General features: G+C 34.7%; 1 protein-coding gene across 1 annotated transcript in view; it reads right to left on the bottom strand.

Annotated features, from left to right (window-relative positions):
* The window catches only part of LOC149545557 (uncharacterized), a 125035-nt gene that overhangs the window by 32941 nt on the left and 75782 nt on the right, over positions 1-16312 (bottom strand). Inside the window, exons 7-8 of the mRNA XM_089793802.1 lie at positions 13165-13278; positions 12653-12712 (exon numbers count right to left, since the gene is read on the bottom strand). Coding sequence (XP_089649928.1) covers positions 12653-12712; positions 13165-13278 — 174 coding nt within the window. The remainder of the gene's footprint in view (positions 1-12652; positions 12713-13164; positions 13279-16312) is intronic.

Raw genomic sequence — 16312 nt, 5'->3', positions numbered from 1 at the left:
AATTCGATGAATTAGAAGAAAATGCCAATTCTTTAATAAAGATACAAAGAGAAACCCTAAGTTTTGATTGGCTAGATGATGATACTTTCAACAGATGGAAAGATCAGTTTAGTGAACAGATGTCAGGAGAAGATGACGAGGAAGATGTAAGAGTAATTGTTACTCTTGTAATTAGCAATGATGACATAGAAAATCCCCAGGTTAAAGTGATTTTACATGTAACAGAAGATGATACATCACTTGCAGACCTTATGGGTATGTACTCTGAAGATGAAGAATGATTGCGAAAGCAGATCATAACAACCAAGAAGCATAACAGAAAGGGACCCACCAAGAAATGCTGTTGTAATCAACCTTTCTGTTATTCTTGTTTTTTTGTTTTTTTCAAAAGAAGGGCACCTGTCACCTTCTGTAGCCTGAAGCTTGTTGCATCTCACATTATTTAAGTGAGATCCCAAGGCTAAAGAATGGTCCGAATTTGGTTTTCACTAAGTGTTGTGCTTAGTTCTTTTTTGGTCCAAACATTTTTGGAAAGAAATTTATAGTATGCTTTTTCTGTCAAAATCTCTGAGAGAATGGATGAATGTAAAAAGGACTGTGCTTCTTCTCTGAAGGTTTTTCTGGGTTTTTTGTAAAGGATATATCATTTTCAAAGGAAATGAATACAAGTTATGAACTGTCCCCATATCTGTTCTTCTCTGAATTTTGTCTCCTTTTTAATACTAAGTTACCTTGATGTTGTGTGAGTAAAAGCTTATGCAATTGATTGCAATTTAGTAAGACTGTACATCCATTTGTTATTGCTGTTAATTCAATGGATTAAGTAAAGGCTTTGATAAATGTGATGAGGTTGCTTGGGTGTTAATAAGGATTCTTGAATGATAAATTCTGGTAAGAATTGCTGATGAAAATTCATTGCAAGGCAACAAATTAGATCTAAGAATTTACTTGACTCTGAATTCCCAATGGATTAGGCACTGATCGAGCGTATTTCAGCCAAAAGAGAAGTATATTATAACTAGCTTTTTCCAAAATACATCATAAAATCAACTTTCATTTATCTTTCCTGTAAGATTTTCAAAGTTGGCCAGCACTTGCCTGCCTAGATTGTTTTAGCTTCATTTAGCCATTGTTGTTGGAAACATCTGCAGAGCTATAGAAGATTTCTTGGCCATATCTGTTCAAGGGATGTGTTTATCAGTTATTTACTTATATGTTTAAGGATTTAGAGATGAGAATCAAAATGAAACTAAGGATAATTCTCATACAATTATTCCATCTTTGAACCATCCCCGGGTGCACCCGCCTTGGTTTTACAGAGCCAAAAGAGTAGAAAACCGTCTAAGGTTTTATTGAAGTTGGGTCCTAATACTTTGCATATGCAAGTGATAATGAGAATTGGCTATTCTTTAGGTTGTGTATGTACAGATATCTAGGTACTAAGCCTTTTGTCGCCTAGTAGTTTTAGTACTGTTAACATTACCATTTAAACTCCAATAGGGTCTTCAACTCGCGTACCGTTAGAGAGCTTCAAAAATTTCTTTACACCCACACAAGCTTCCTGGGCCTTTACATTCATACGGGTCGGGCGTAACACCAAACACCTTCCAAATTTGGTTCATGACCATATGGGGTGAGTGTAACATCGAAGGCCTTCTCAGAGTTTCTTACGCTCATATGCTTGGGCAGAGTCTTAAATGGGTCAGACATCAAAATATTGACCCTAACCCTATGAGCATGACATGTGGGTCCCTCCAACACACACTGGCTTTAAAAGGTCGTTGTCTTTAGGACACAATAGGATGCATGTCTCATTGTATTTAAAGATTCAAACTACCTCCCACATAATCAGTATGGGATAAAACCCTCCCTGCAGCTTCATTCAATGCGTTGGCTTCTTGCTTAGTAAAATGGTTTCTTTGCCAGAATGTGTGGATTCTCCTTTAATGTGGATTCCTCTACTTCATTGCTCATTTCTATTGGGTATGGGGTTCTTTGTAATGCATGGGAGCATTTTTACTACCACCCTATTTTTACTTTCTCCTTGGGCATGAAAGATGCTAGTGAAAGTGGGTCTCTTATGCATGGCTCCTAATCCTTCAATGTGAAGCTCCTCCCAAAAGCTTGTGTGATGCTACCTCTTTTAGTGCTAACATTTTTCTCCTAATGGTGTTGATTGCAAGTTAATTTTATGCTGGCATTAGAATCCCCTGTCACTACTATTGCTACTTTGTTCATACAATTTTTATACGTGGCTGGGGTCCTTTTTATGCCCATTTGGGTTTGTTTTTTGCTTTGGCCCTTTTGACTTGGTGTGGCACCTCCCATGCCAGGCATAAGCTCTATTTAATGCCACTAGAGTTTTCTTTTAATTCCTGGTTGAGGGTTTCTCTCCTTCTTTTATCTGCGTGCTACTCTCTTTTTGTTTTTCCTTTTTGGCGTTGCTTCCATATTTGCTTATGGTGTTTTTAGTTTATTCGCTTGCTATGTTCATTGATTAGCATATTGAACTCCTTGCTGATGTTGAAGCACCTGCTTCCAAAAAGAAAATACAGTCTCCTCATTCTTCATTGGTAGATTTTATACTGTGGTGTCTCCATTACATGTTGGTGTCTGCTATTTAAATGTGGATTGCCTCCTGCTATGGATTATTTCTTTGAAGACACCTCCCTTCCTTCTTAGCGTGGAGTGTCCTTTTGATGGGGTTCCCTGTTCTGCTCCAGAAGCTTGGTGTATTCCTTTTTGAAAGCATTTTCTCAATGCGTGGATACCTTTTATACCTACTTCCACTCTTCAAATCATGAGCTCTTCTTGACTGGTGGCTTTTTATTGATATGGAGCTGAAGGAAAACTTTTGGTTCTGTCCAATCGAAGACAAGATGGTACAAATATCATGGACCAAATCTACAAAAGATGAAGATTGGAGTCTTTTGCCTTATGCAATGAAGTCAAAAACTATTTCCTCTAAAAGATTCAACTAGAGTGAATACTCCACACCACACTGCCTATATTGAAAAATTTGGTCACAGATTAGATCTTGTCTGTAAACAACATTCCAAACATATCATCTTAATTTTAAAATCTCGATGCTTTGCATACCATTAACACATTGTCATCTTTGTCAAATAGCTCCATTTCAAATAAGCAATAACATTTAATTGCATTCATTTTTTAATATATACTCGATCTGACTTTGACTTGGGCACTTAATAATATCATGAGGCCAATCACTTTCTATCATGGATTATGGATGTAGATAGCAATCTTCTTTCATCTCTAGTGTATATGTGATTTAGTACACCATTCAGTCTTGAGGAAAATATATGTTTGCAACAAAACATATAATGATGAAAACCATTAAAATCCCTTCATGAAATTTCAATGCCCTAATGTCTATCAGTCTGATACTAGTCGGGCCCAAAAGCGGGTCTGACTAAATTTTTTTCATTTTCGGACAACTGAACTTTCAAACTGGCCCGTTGAATATCTAGCACTAACTTGAATCAAAATCCATCACTAGAACATCATTAAAACTCATTTTAAAACTTGTTTCACCTCTTTCTGCAAATGTGAATTTGGTGCCAAGAGGTCTCTTGATTGGCCTTAAAAACTGACTTAAACCTCTGACCAAGCTTTGAAAACTGATCCATTGATTCTCTCTTTTGCATACTTTCACCTTGTCGAATCTTGTCTAATTATGAATTTGAGGTCAAAAGATATTGACCGTCAAATTTGATCTCTCAAAACTACCTGCAAGTAAACACGTCAAAAAACACTAAATTGGGTTTGGATTTGGCTCTAAATCCTAGGCAGATGAGCACATGGGGAAATGAAAATTGAGACACTGGTTCTCTGTCATGAGGACATTATGGATCTATGATTTGGACTCATGATGAATAACAGGAAGCAAATGGCAATTAGTCAAAGTGGGCTACTTTGATTTGCTGACTAGAAACACTGATAGAAAACATTTTTTGCAAATGGAATTAACTTGGGAAAGTCTGCAAATGGATTCGTCAAGATTTTAAAACTGACACACTCAAAGTATTTTTAGAGGAAAACACAAGGGTACAATCTATTTGATCTTATCAATCATGGATCTCAAGTTATAACGTCTCGAACAGGGGTCCTGACAAATCTGTAAATGCTGACACCAGTAAAAAGATAGAAATTCCATTTGGAATCATGTTTGAAAAGTGATCAAATGGATTCATCATAAGCTAAAACTTGAAACATAATAAGCCTCTAATTTCTACAACACATCACAAAAGGAATTTTAGAAATTTGATCAACTGGGTCAAAGTTATAGCATGTCAAACAGGGCTTTGCAGATATGTGTGCAAAGTGCATCAGCATGAAAATAGTAAACTACCAACTTTGAGAGATTCAAAACCTAGTCAAACGGACTGAAAATGACTCAAAATTTGAAACATAGGATCTTAGGTATGGACACTAGACATTCCCAAAGTGACGAGTCATGAAACATTTCTAGGTGTGAGATATTCAGATGCAAACAAGGCCTCCTATCATTGTTTGACACGGGTGAAAATACAGATTTGGAATTCGCTCAAAATGGGACTTTGCCAAATGACTCAGAATGATTCTTTAACTTCATGAAACACTTAGATAGGCTGAATGTAGGGTGTTAGAAACATTAAACACCTTAGGGGCCTCAAAGGTATAGTCGAGTACAATCTCACTTAAAAGCATTTATAGGGCTCAATTTCTTCAATGGAGCTCAAAATTTGGGCTACAATTTTGAGTGCCAATAGTGGCTCTATTTGGGGATGCATGTACGTTGCAAGCATGGTAAGGATTCAGATATCCGGTAGAAGCAGACCACACACTTGACAGCAAAAACTCTCTTGAACAGCTTTATTAAAAACTGGGAAACTACTCTAACTATGTACAAGTGATGGCCTTGGGTCACCAAAAAGTTTCTGAACTTTTTACCTCTGTCATATACCTAATTTTCATCACCATTCTCCTAAGGCAAACTGAAACTCTCACTCTCTTTTGTCTCACCCAACACATTAACATTTGTAGTCAACTCATTAGGTAAAGAAAAACTATCATCATCTTCATAGCGCATAAAACATACTTTCTTTATCTTTCTCACTGTGAAAATATGAATCAGCATGATCGTAGCAACTGAAAAAAAAAATTGAAACTGATCACTACTAATTGAATTGTGGACTCCTTCAACCAAAAACACAAAAGCTTGGCACTCTATTTCATTCAATGAGTTACATGAATCAATTTGTAACTCACCTTGTGCCTTCTGGTGTGAAGAGGATGTAGAATTTTATTTCTCCTCATTTGCAATATTAGTAATCCACAAATCAGATTGAACATACTCTACATCTTCTTCACACTCAAACAACTAATTAGATACTAAATCACAAGAATCATGATGAAATTTCATGTTCATAATATGCTGATCCATATAAATGTTTTCTTCAAATAACTCATTAGATTAAACCAAATCATTACTATTACATTCATCATCATATGAGTAATCTGAATGTATCTCAGCTTCATGAAAACAAGAATAAAATGAATCAGCAATAGACCTTATCCCTACATCTTCATTCTCAACATAGAAATCATCATGTGTATTGATATACAAACTACCTTCACATACACCTCCCAAACTTGACAGAGCATATTCTAAAAGTGTATCTTCTTCAGCATCAAATTTAGGGGAAATGACTTCACCACATGAATTTTCATAACATGTCAAAACAAAAGCATCCTTAGATTGGTTAGCATACCTTTCAAAATCATGAGCCAAGAAATCGGAAATCTCATCAACACTTAACAAGATTTCACTACTAGTTTTCTCTCCTTGGCTAAGATCATTATCTGGATGGCTTAGCACATTTGTAACAATAGATTTGTTAGTAACAGAGCATGAAAAATCAGAATTATGATCATACCATACATCTTCCTTTTTTAACAATACCTCAACAACTGGCATTGTAACACATTCATATTCATCACTAAAAAGAAGACGATTATTACTGTCACACTGTTCCTCTTCTTTATATTCATTATCATAAGAAGATGAATTCACATTATGCATATTATCAGACTACTGATTACTATCCTCTGATTCATCAAACTGAGACTCCTCATATTCATTATCACTTTAAATAAACTCATTGCATTCACTGATATTAGATACATTAGCCTTTAAAGAACTTTTAACCTCCATGATAAAATCTTGGATTTCTAAAATCATATCTAATCTTATCTTGGTCAGCCAATCAACCAAACATGGCATAAAAACTTCTAAGAGCACCACTGGCTAGGAAGACTCCTCAGGTCTAAAAAACTCATTGAGATTCATAACTACCGATTTGAGCTTCATATAAATTTGAAATCCATTAAGACCCTTAATATCACCAATTGTATTTCTTAACATTAAAATAGTCTTATCATGAATCCTTCTTTTCAATCTTGCAATGTTTGCACAAACACTTTCAAGAGTTGGCACATCATTTTTAGACCTAGACTCGAAATCCATCTTATAAACTTTTAAAACTCTACCTCTATTTTCTTAGTGCTAAAACACTAGATGGAGGCATCCATTTTTAACAACTTTTGACTTCCATGAAAAGAAAACATGAAAACCAAAATACCTCAAATGATGATGCTAAACTTCAATCTGCTGATTTGGCACAGGTGCAAGACTGAAAATCCTTTACACCACAGATCAAACTTTGTAGGGCCACCACCTCCTTTCAAGAGGAATATAATAATCACTGATGTGATCTACTTTTACACTTCACTTTCTTATAACAACAGATTGCAAAAAACACTTAAAAACTTATCAAGAATTTAAAATTCCTTTCCAAGATCTATCAACAGTCTTAGATCTGCCAATACAACTGAAAGTCCTTCAAAATTTTGCAATGAAATCAACTAGGAACAAACTGGTACAGATATTTGAGAGTCACCACTCACACTTTGTGAGAAATAAAACATAATTTGTCACTTGACAAATCTGAACTAGACCTTCAATGTAGGAGAAACTTGAAAATCATTAACACCTTGAAAAGGAAATACACTTTATAAATTGATTCTTGACTTTGAAATTTTCTCAACAGTAGTTGCAAAGACTGAACTGATTGAAGATAGACTTATAACAGTCATAGAACATAATTTTCATCCAATTTTACAACATACTGTTGATTATGAATAAACCTTAACTGGGGAACATGAAACTTCAGCAAGGAAATAAGAAACACCTCTTGCTATAGATATGCTATATTCAATCTGTTTCATGCCAGAGATTTTGGTTCTTTCTGAATGCAACTCCCCAGTAGAGTCACCATATTGTTGGTGTTTGAAAATGCTGGAGCATTTTCAATTATCCCAATGAGAATATGACACATCTAGGGGCAGCTAACTCCCATTCTCAACATATAATTTCAGACACCGGGCCAACTATAAAGCTTGAACCTTCTTCTACTTTAGGCTGTGCTAAACCTAGGTGGGTAGACCTGAGACTCAATTGATACCGTACCAGTGCAAAAAACATATCCCTAAATCTATTAAGCAAATAAAAACCCTTATATCTCCTAATACACATGCAATAACATAGATCTATAGTAGCAAATTGCAATTCTATGATATTCATAAGCTAAGTAAGGGTATTCTATTTAGGTCCTTCAACATAAAATGGAAAGAACATTTGATTAATAATGTTGAATTTCAACAAAACCTCAGATATGCAGTAATAAGACCTAATGATCCTATAACTGATTAGTGCCTTAACCATTGGGAAATCCCATGAATCAAATGCACATGTATGGATATCTGATACTTGTTTATATACTCAGACATCTGATCTATCTATTTAACTTGTAAGTAGACATCAATGCTCAAATTAAATCCCATTCTTACATGATATCCCCATCAGTAAAATTGCAACCCTGTTGATTCCCTGAAGCATTTACACAACCTCTTGGGTCATAAGCAACAATGAATAACATACAGCCTTAAGGGACTACAACTACAACCTAAGCTCTAAGTCAAAGATTGTAAAATATTGAAAATTAGCTGATAAAGGAGACATGATTAAAGATGAAACTCAACCATATGTTTTTCTTTGTATTATTTCCTTGAAATTATACAGTCATATGCATGAAATGAAAAACATGAAACAACCTAACATATCTGAACTATATGTATTATCCTTCTTAATGTTGTTTGGACAAGAGAAATTTTGTTGATGAAAATGGTTTCATAGTAATAACTAGAACCTTGCTGGTGCTACTTTGTTCATATAATTTGTATACCTGCTGCTCATGTGGCTTGGGTCCTTTTTATGCCCATTTGGGTTTTTCTTTTCTTTGGCCCTTTTGACTTGGTGTGGCACCTCCGATGTCGGGCATAAGCTATGTTTAATGCCGCTGGAGTTTTCTTTTAATGCCTGGTTGCGGGTTGCTCTCCTTCTTTTAACTGTGTGCTACTCTCTTTTATTTTTTCCTTTTTGGTGCTACTTCCTTATTTGCTTATGGTGTTTTTAGTTTATTCGCTTGTTGTGTTCATTGATTAGTGTATTGGACTCCTTGCTGACATTGAAGCTCCTGCTTCCAAAAAGAAAATGCAGTCTCCTCATTCTTCATTGGTAGATTTTATACTGTGGTATCTCCGTTACATGTTGGTGTCTGTTGTTTAAATCTGGATTGCCTCCTAATGTGGATTATTTCTTTGAAGACACCTCCCTTCCTTCTTAGCGTGGAGTGTCCTTTTGATGGCATCCCGTGTTCTGCTCTAGCGGCTTGGTGTCTTCCTTTTTTAAAGCATTTCTCAATGCATGTATACCTTTTATACCTACTCCCACTCTTCAAATCATGAGCCCTTCTTGACTGGTGGTTTTTATTGATATGGAGCTGAAGGAAAATGTTTGGTTCTATCCAATCGAAGACAAGATGGTACAAATATCACGGACCAAATCTACAAAAGCTGAAGATTGGAGTCTTTTGCCTTATGCAATGAAGTCAACAATTGTTTCCTCTGAAAGATTCAACCAGAGTGAATACTCCATACCACACTGCCTATACTAAAAAATTTGGTCACAGATAAGATCTCACCCATAAACAGCATTCCAAACATATCATCTTAATTTTAAAAGCTTGATGCTTTGCATATCATTAGCACATTGTCATCTTTGTCAAATAGCTCCATTTGAAATAAGCAATAACATTTAATTACATTCATTTTTTAATATATACTCAATCTGACTTTGACTTGGGCACTTAACAATATTATGAGGCCAATCACTTTCTATCACTACTACATCTGAGACCATTTTTTGACCATTATTGGTCAAAATTTTGACCCATTTTTCGACCAAACTTTGACCAACTTCGACCAACTCATTGGTCAAAAATTTTTTGATCAAAATTTTGACCAACCTACTGGTTGGTCAACATTTTGACCAATACTTTGGTCAAAATTCTTCCATAACCATGGTGCAAGTTCTTCCTGGAACTGGTCAAAAATTTTGACCAATGTAGGTATAAATTTTGACCAATAAAGGTAGAAATTTTGACCATTGAAGGTAGAAAATGTTGACCAAGAAAGGTAGAAATTTTGACCATTGAAGGTAGAAAATGTTGACTAGGAAAGGTAGAAATTTTGACCATTGAAGGTAGAAAATGTTGACCAGGAAAGGTAGAAATTTCAACCATTAAAGGTAGAAAATGTTGACCAAGAAAGGTAGAGATTTCAACCAATGAAGGTCAAAAATTTTGACCATTGAAGGTGGAAATTTTGACCAATGAAGGTAGAAATTTCTACCAACACTTGGGTGTAATTTTGTTTTCAGGCATTCTATAAAATAGTTCACATGGCTTGCGTATGATATGGCATTTTGCATGCATCCTGCACTCTCTCATCCGGTTGATGATGGATTATGGAGAGTGATCTGAAATGATGACGCTAAAAAACACACAATCAAATTCAAAATGAACTTGCATTACAAATGGATTGTGGAAATTTGATATTGTTGATTTTGCATGCATGTCTAGCAGGACAATCACAACTTAAATATATATATTTTTTAAGTTGCGATTGTCCTGCTAGACATGCATGCAAAATCAACAATATCAGATTTCCACAATCCATTTGTAATGCAAGTTCATTTTGAATTTGATTGTGTGTTTTTTAGCATCATCATTTCAGATCACTCTCCATAATCCATCATCAACCGGATGAGAGAGTGTAGGATGCATGCAAAGTGTCATAACATATGCAAAGCATGTGAACTATTTTATAGAATGCCTAAAAAATATCGACAGTAACTAATCAAATTGTCATAAACATTGACGGTAACTAATATGCTTCTTCATTAATATGCCCGATATAATAAGAAAACTTGGCAACTATGCACAAGAAGTTATAGGCTAAAAGAAAATCATTTAGGAGATACAAAATTTGAACAACCATATGTTAAGATTCTACAATTTTCATATCCAATCCAAATCATTTGATTGATTGATGTTGCTAAAGATTTTGTTCTTTTCATATCCTCTTCAATTTGAGATCGTCTTGTAGCATGCCTAACAGCATCAGCAACCTCCAAAATAGCATTTTTTGAGCACTCGAAAATGCTCAAGGCACCCTCTATCTTTTCCTTCAGAGAAACTTTAGCAACCTTTATATTAATCTCATCAAGTAGAATTAATGAAACAAAGGAATGTGTCATTTTTGTGGAGGCTGGACACTATGACAAGAGAAAATATTCTTGCAACATGGTGCAGGATAGTCATCTGAACATAAGCAATACAACTAGGATAGATTCTTGCAGTTCCAGTCCTATAGAAGCTTAATTACTGAAGGCTGCATTAAGAAACATGGTGAAGACCAAGATAAAAGAAATACGTGGATGATTTTATCAAGGTATGCATGTAGCTAGATAGCCACAACACATCAGCTTTTTCTTAAAATAAAACATGATCTAGGACTATAGTACAAGAAATACAAGAGAATTTCTACATGCTTTTGAAGAAGCCGAGGTGTGGTAGAATACTGGTGGCTATGAGCAAGGTGTTAAGATCCCTGAAATGAGCTGCCCAAGAACACCAAAATTCATTGATTTCCAAATTCTAACAGTTGTCCAAATAGCGAGGTTCAAGAAGATGGTCACCCACATTCTTTGAAGCTTGGATGGATATGTATTGCTATTGTTCATGCTCACTATTCAGTACAGCAATTATTTCCTGCTTCTGGTTTAACATAATAAATATGATATGATTGTGCACTTTTTTTTAACACTTTAACAGTTAGCAAAACTACCATGATAAGTGCTAGCCACTTAATGTGATGCATGATTGACAAGCTACAATAGATGGTCCATTGAAAAGTTCATTGCTTATAGATTTGCATTAATGATAGACATGACTGGAATTATTTTGAGTATAAATAAAATCTACAGTCAAAAGAACTAGAGAAAGCAAACATCGCACAAGAGCTTACACAAATATACTGAGCAAAAACTTATGTATGGGTGAGAACTCCAGCAAAAGGTGATCTATGACTTAGATCCCAATTCCAATGGTAATTTATAGGTCTATCCTTCTGGGGTCTACTATAAGCTTAAATCACACTCTGACAGCCCCTACGACCTCTACAATGGTCTCATAAGCTCAATCCCCTATGACTTGTTCAGACAGTCAATTCTGGAACTCACTAAAATTCAAAAATAGCTACTCTAGGTCTCATTTTGTGCCCTCAGATTGCCTAGCATTCCCGACTTGGGTGTAAAATTACAACAATGAAAAAAATTTGGAGTCATATGAATTGAGAGAAAACAAAGAGAAATGAGATGCCATGAGTTGTTTAGGTTGCTTAAACAAATACTATGAAAACAAAACAATCAATCATCTGCACTATTCTCAAACTCCAAATCTTAATTAGCTTTCCTTGATGCAACAATTCATCCTAACTACTAAATTCAAAATTTTGGACCTTATTTGTAGCCAAATTCAAACTTGCAAAATTCCAAGAATGTCATCCTCCCGATACAAGTGATACCTAATTCCAATATTGACAACAAAAGATGACAATCTGCATTAGAGAAATCTATACATGAGATAATCTACAAATTCAATGTCATTTCTTGGAGCTTTGCTTATATAGTATAATTTTTATATAAGACCAATGCATTCATTACAAAAATCATGCTTCAAAACCATAAGAAAGTAAAAATTCAATGATGCAAACTTACTCTTTGTCTCCTAGTTTGATTTCACTACCACCATATTCAAGTAGAAGAACATGATCACCTTCCTTCAAGCTAATAGGAATGGTGTTGCCTTCCTTACTGTGAGCCCCTGGTCCAACTGCTACAACCCTTTTCCTAAATGAACCAAACCTTGAGCAATGTGGACCTACAATATATCTATTTATGTCAGATTTCCTGAATTAAGATTTGTTAGACATTGTTAAACTTAGAAAATAAAATTGCAGCATCAACATTAATAATTGGCAATATAACATACATAGAATAGAAGGCTGGGATCTTTGTAATAATAGCTTGATAGATTTTGTAGCATGCCAGCTATTCGGGCATTATTTGTTCTAGCACCAATTAATCCTAGAAAGATTACAAAGAAATATTATAACAAATACCACTCACCATAGCAACTTCTGAATTGGTATCATGACTAAGCCTACTCAAAGTATCCATCACATTGACCTAATATAGATGTTTACATGTCAGATTTCAATAATAAACTTCTATCACATAAATAATCAATAAAATTAAGGGGCCAAGAATTGAGTATTTCAGCAAACGGAAGGACAAAACAATGAACATTACTTTCAGATTTGATATTGACAATAGGCCTAGAGCTAATGGGACTGCTCTTCTAATATTCTACTCTCCATATTGTAGGAGATGCTCCAAAGAATGAATGGCCATTTCAAGTCCTAGTTCTTCAGCCATTGCAACTAATGCAATTCCAATTACAGCTGGTGCTTGATGACTTTCACCCTTCTCAAGGTGTTTTGTGCAGTCCTAAAAGACTTTGTACCTGATGGGAGAAAAATAGTTTACAAGATAATTAAAACTTAAACCTAAATGGGGGAAATATGGGTATACTGCATACAATATTTTATCTTGCCAAGTTCAAGCTAATCAACAAGCACCTTGAGAACATTGCCTATGCCAGCATATGCACAAGACTCCAACATAACTTGACAATATTTTGAGATCTTCTCATTGAATGTTTTTGCCACTTCCAAAGTTGCAACCACATTTTCCTGTTTATTTTAACAGTGGAAGATTAGATTTTATAAAGCAGAAAAAATAATCATGTAAAACACTACAGATCTAAAGACTCGGATATTTAAGTTAAAAGCTATCAAAATAAGAAAACCTATCAAAAAAATCATGTGACATCATTAGAATCATGCCATATGTATTTTTTATATATGCACTAAAATGTCATTGACTGGAAATTTTCTTCATTCAAGCCTAAAATACCAATTCCAACTATTCTTAGTTCTCTGAGTTTCTTTCACTCTAAAGTTAAAAGTAAGACTATGCAACAAAGGTAGTTTAAAACTATAATAATGGAACCCCATTGGAAATTATCTTTGCATTCATGGGGGACGCTTGACTACGAGTTGCTGAATATCAGAGAGAAATTATCACATATCCTTGTACATTACTATTTTATATGGCCATTTTGTGTGGTATACTTCATTTCATCATCTAAAATATATGAATGTTGAAAACCTTTAAAAAATTTCCAAGATATGATCATTTATAGGTTGCGGTCTCCTAGATAAATATTTGATCTCATACAATAACTATGAAAGTTAAATAGTTCATGCACTTTACCCTGCTACTAGAGTAAGCCCTGCATAATTTTAAACTCTTGTGAAGACAAAATTAGTTTCCTTTTATTGATTCCCCATCCAAACATGGTGTAGTTTCCCTTAACAGATCCCCATTTGAAGGCAGTATAGTCGACATTGTTCACTTTTATGTGTGATTCTTAGATACCATAGGTGTATTGTATTGTTCATGAATGCTTCTTTACTTGACTAACTGGTGTATCATCTCATGACCTGTGAGAAATTAAGCTAAGAAAAGACAGGAAGACTTGTGCATTGAGTTCACACTCCAGTAGACTATGTCTGTGCTGAGTTTTTTCTTTTCTCTTCTAATATATGTAATACAACCCAACTATTCTATCTAGAAGAAACATAATAGCAATACAAATTTGTAATAGAAAGGAGTCTTATAAATATTACAATGAAAAATTTTCTTCTTTTCTCTTGATCCTAGTAAAAATATTAAACTTTCATCCAAAGTTATTTATGCTGCATAACATGACCAACATCTGTAGACAGACATATAATTGGCATGATAAAAACTATTCCTACATAATTCAAATATATTTAAAAATATGATACAAGCACATACAATCATAGGTACAATGAAAAGAGGGTACAACAACATGTGGGCAGACAGCAAAAGTACCGTCTCAAGGGGACTGAAATAAAGACTGTCCAAGTAGACAGAGAAATAGTTGAAACAGCTATGGTGACTGCCCCAAGGGCAAAAGTTAAGATTCCTAATAAATATTTGAGTGTTTTTCATGTAGGTAACAAGAAGAGAGGGCATTTTTCACTATGAGATTTCATTCCTAAGCAGCATATGCAGAAATATGGAGTAAAAGAGACCATCCATGCGAGACAATGTTCTTGGGACAAGAACACCTTTCAAGGTGGTGAATTTGATGTAGGGGCATCATATGCTCTTCTTAGAAACATTGGAGATCTAGGTCATCAAAGAGATCATGGAGCATCTCATGATATCAATTGGTCAATTCTACAGCCAATCATGGCTTTTGAAAGCACGAAAGGATATGGTTTTGTATGATGTATTGGCTGATTCCAATGTTGAAGAATTGTGATTGATCCTTGGAATGGGATCTAGTGGTTTTTTAAGGTAGAGAAATCATTAGTTAGGTTCTAGTATTATGTCATAACAACCTCAAGTCATTTCATAAGTTAAAACAGCCAATAAGTCCCTTTAGATATAGTTTTTTGCTTTTCAAAATTCAAATTTTGTATGTAACGGCTATAAGAGCCATTTTGGAAGGAAACCTTCAAATTTGAATTTTATAAAGGGATAGGTAGTGAAATGAATTGGATTCCATTAAGGAGGTTGAGAACTAACTCATGAACATATATATATGTGTTGGTACGGCCTGTACCTTAATATAGTACGGACTGTCATAGAATTTGCAATAAAAAGTGCTTTATTTCTAGAGTAAATTGAGGTTTTCTTAGTTTTGGGAGTATTATTTCATGTTGGAATGATTGGTAACATCTTGTTATACATTTTTTAAGATTCCTTACTTCGTTTTACTTTAATATTTGAAGTTTTGTTCATCAAAAACCCGCACTGTTGGCTCTAGCAGGCTATTTTAAAGCAATTTTGAAGTTTTTTTCCAATAAAACATGCTCATTCCATGAAATGTTCACTGTTTCTTCATGGAATGATGTTTATCTAACATGTAAAATGATTTCTAACTCTGTGATGAACAACTAATTTGAAGATTTGGTGGCCACCAAGCAAATACTTGTGAAAAGAAAGTTTAAATTGAAGGCTATAGACCTACAACAAAGGATTCACCTTAATGAGGGTAGTGTTTAAGTTTTGAATCATGTTCACAATGTTGAAACATTGATTTTTACACCTTTAATTGGTCCAAGAAGTTTGGCACGTGGGAGATCTAGCAAGCCCTAGATAAAAGGGTTTCAAGAGGGCAAATTAGGGCTTTTGGGGATAGAAAGCTCTTAGACTGAAATTGGTTGGGGAATCCTCTAATTGGGGACATTTTATGAGCCTTTGCAAAGTTTGGAGTCAAGACATTAAGTATTCCTATTGGTTGCTTGGTAATTGCATCACTCTTACATTGTTTAAAATAGGGGAAACATGAAAAGTTCATTGATATTTGCCAAAGGAAGTGTATCTCAGTTTTACATATGTTTTGTATAAGGATAAAGGGTATCTAAAACATCAATTTATTCAAGGAGTCTTTTGGTAAAAACAAAATTTATTCACCTATTTGTCTTGCTGCTGTCACAGAATTGAAAAGTTGCATTGACAATATTTGGGTGCATTGTGCATTTTTGCTTAAAAGATGTTGAAACTCAAAGGTGATGCTTGGTACATGTTAGATAGACCAAAAAAAACCTATTGAAGCTTTAAAACCTCTTGGAGTTGACCATTTATAGGATTTGACCATCAAGACCTAGAAGGGTCACTTGGCACATT

Source organism: Cupressus sempervirens, chromosome 7, assembly GCF_028749045.1.
Source record: "Cupressus sempervirens isolate cs-2001-9-10 chromosome 7, ASM2874904v1, whole genome shotgun sequence".
NCBI lineage: Eukaryota > Viridiplantae > Streptophyta > Pinopsida > Cupressales > Cupressaceae > Cupressus > Cupressus sempervirens.
The sequence above is the reverse complement of the archived record's forward strand: the minus strand, read 5'-3'. Positions and strand labels throughout refer to the sequence as shown.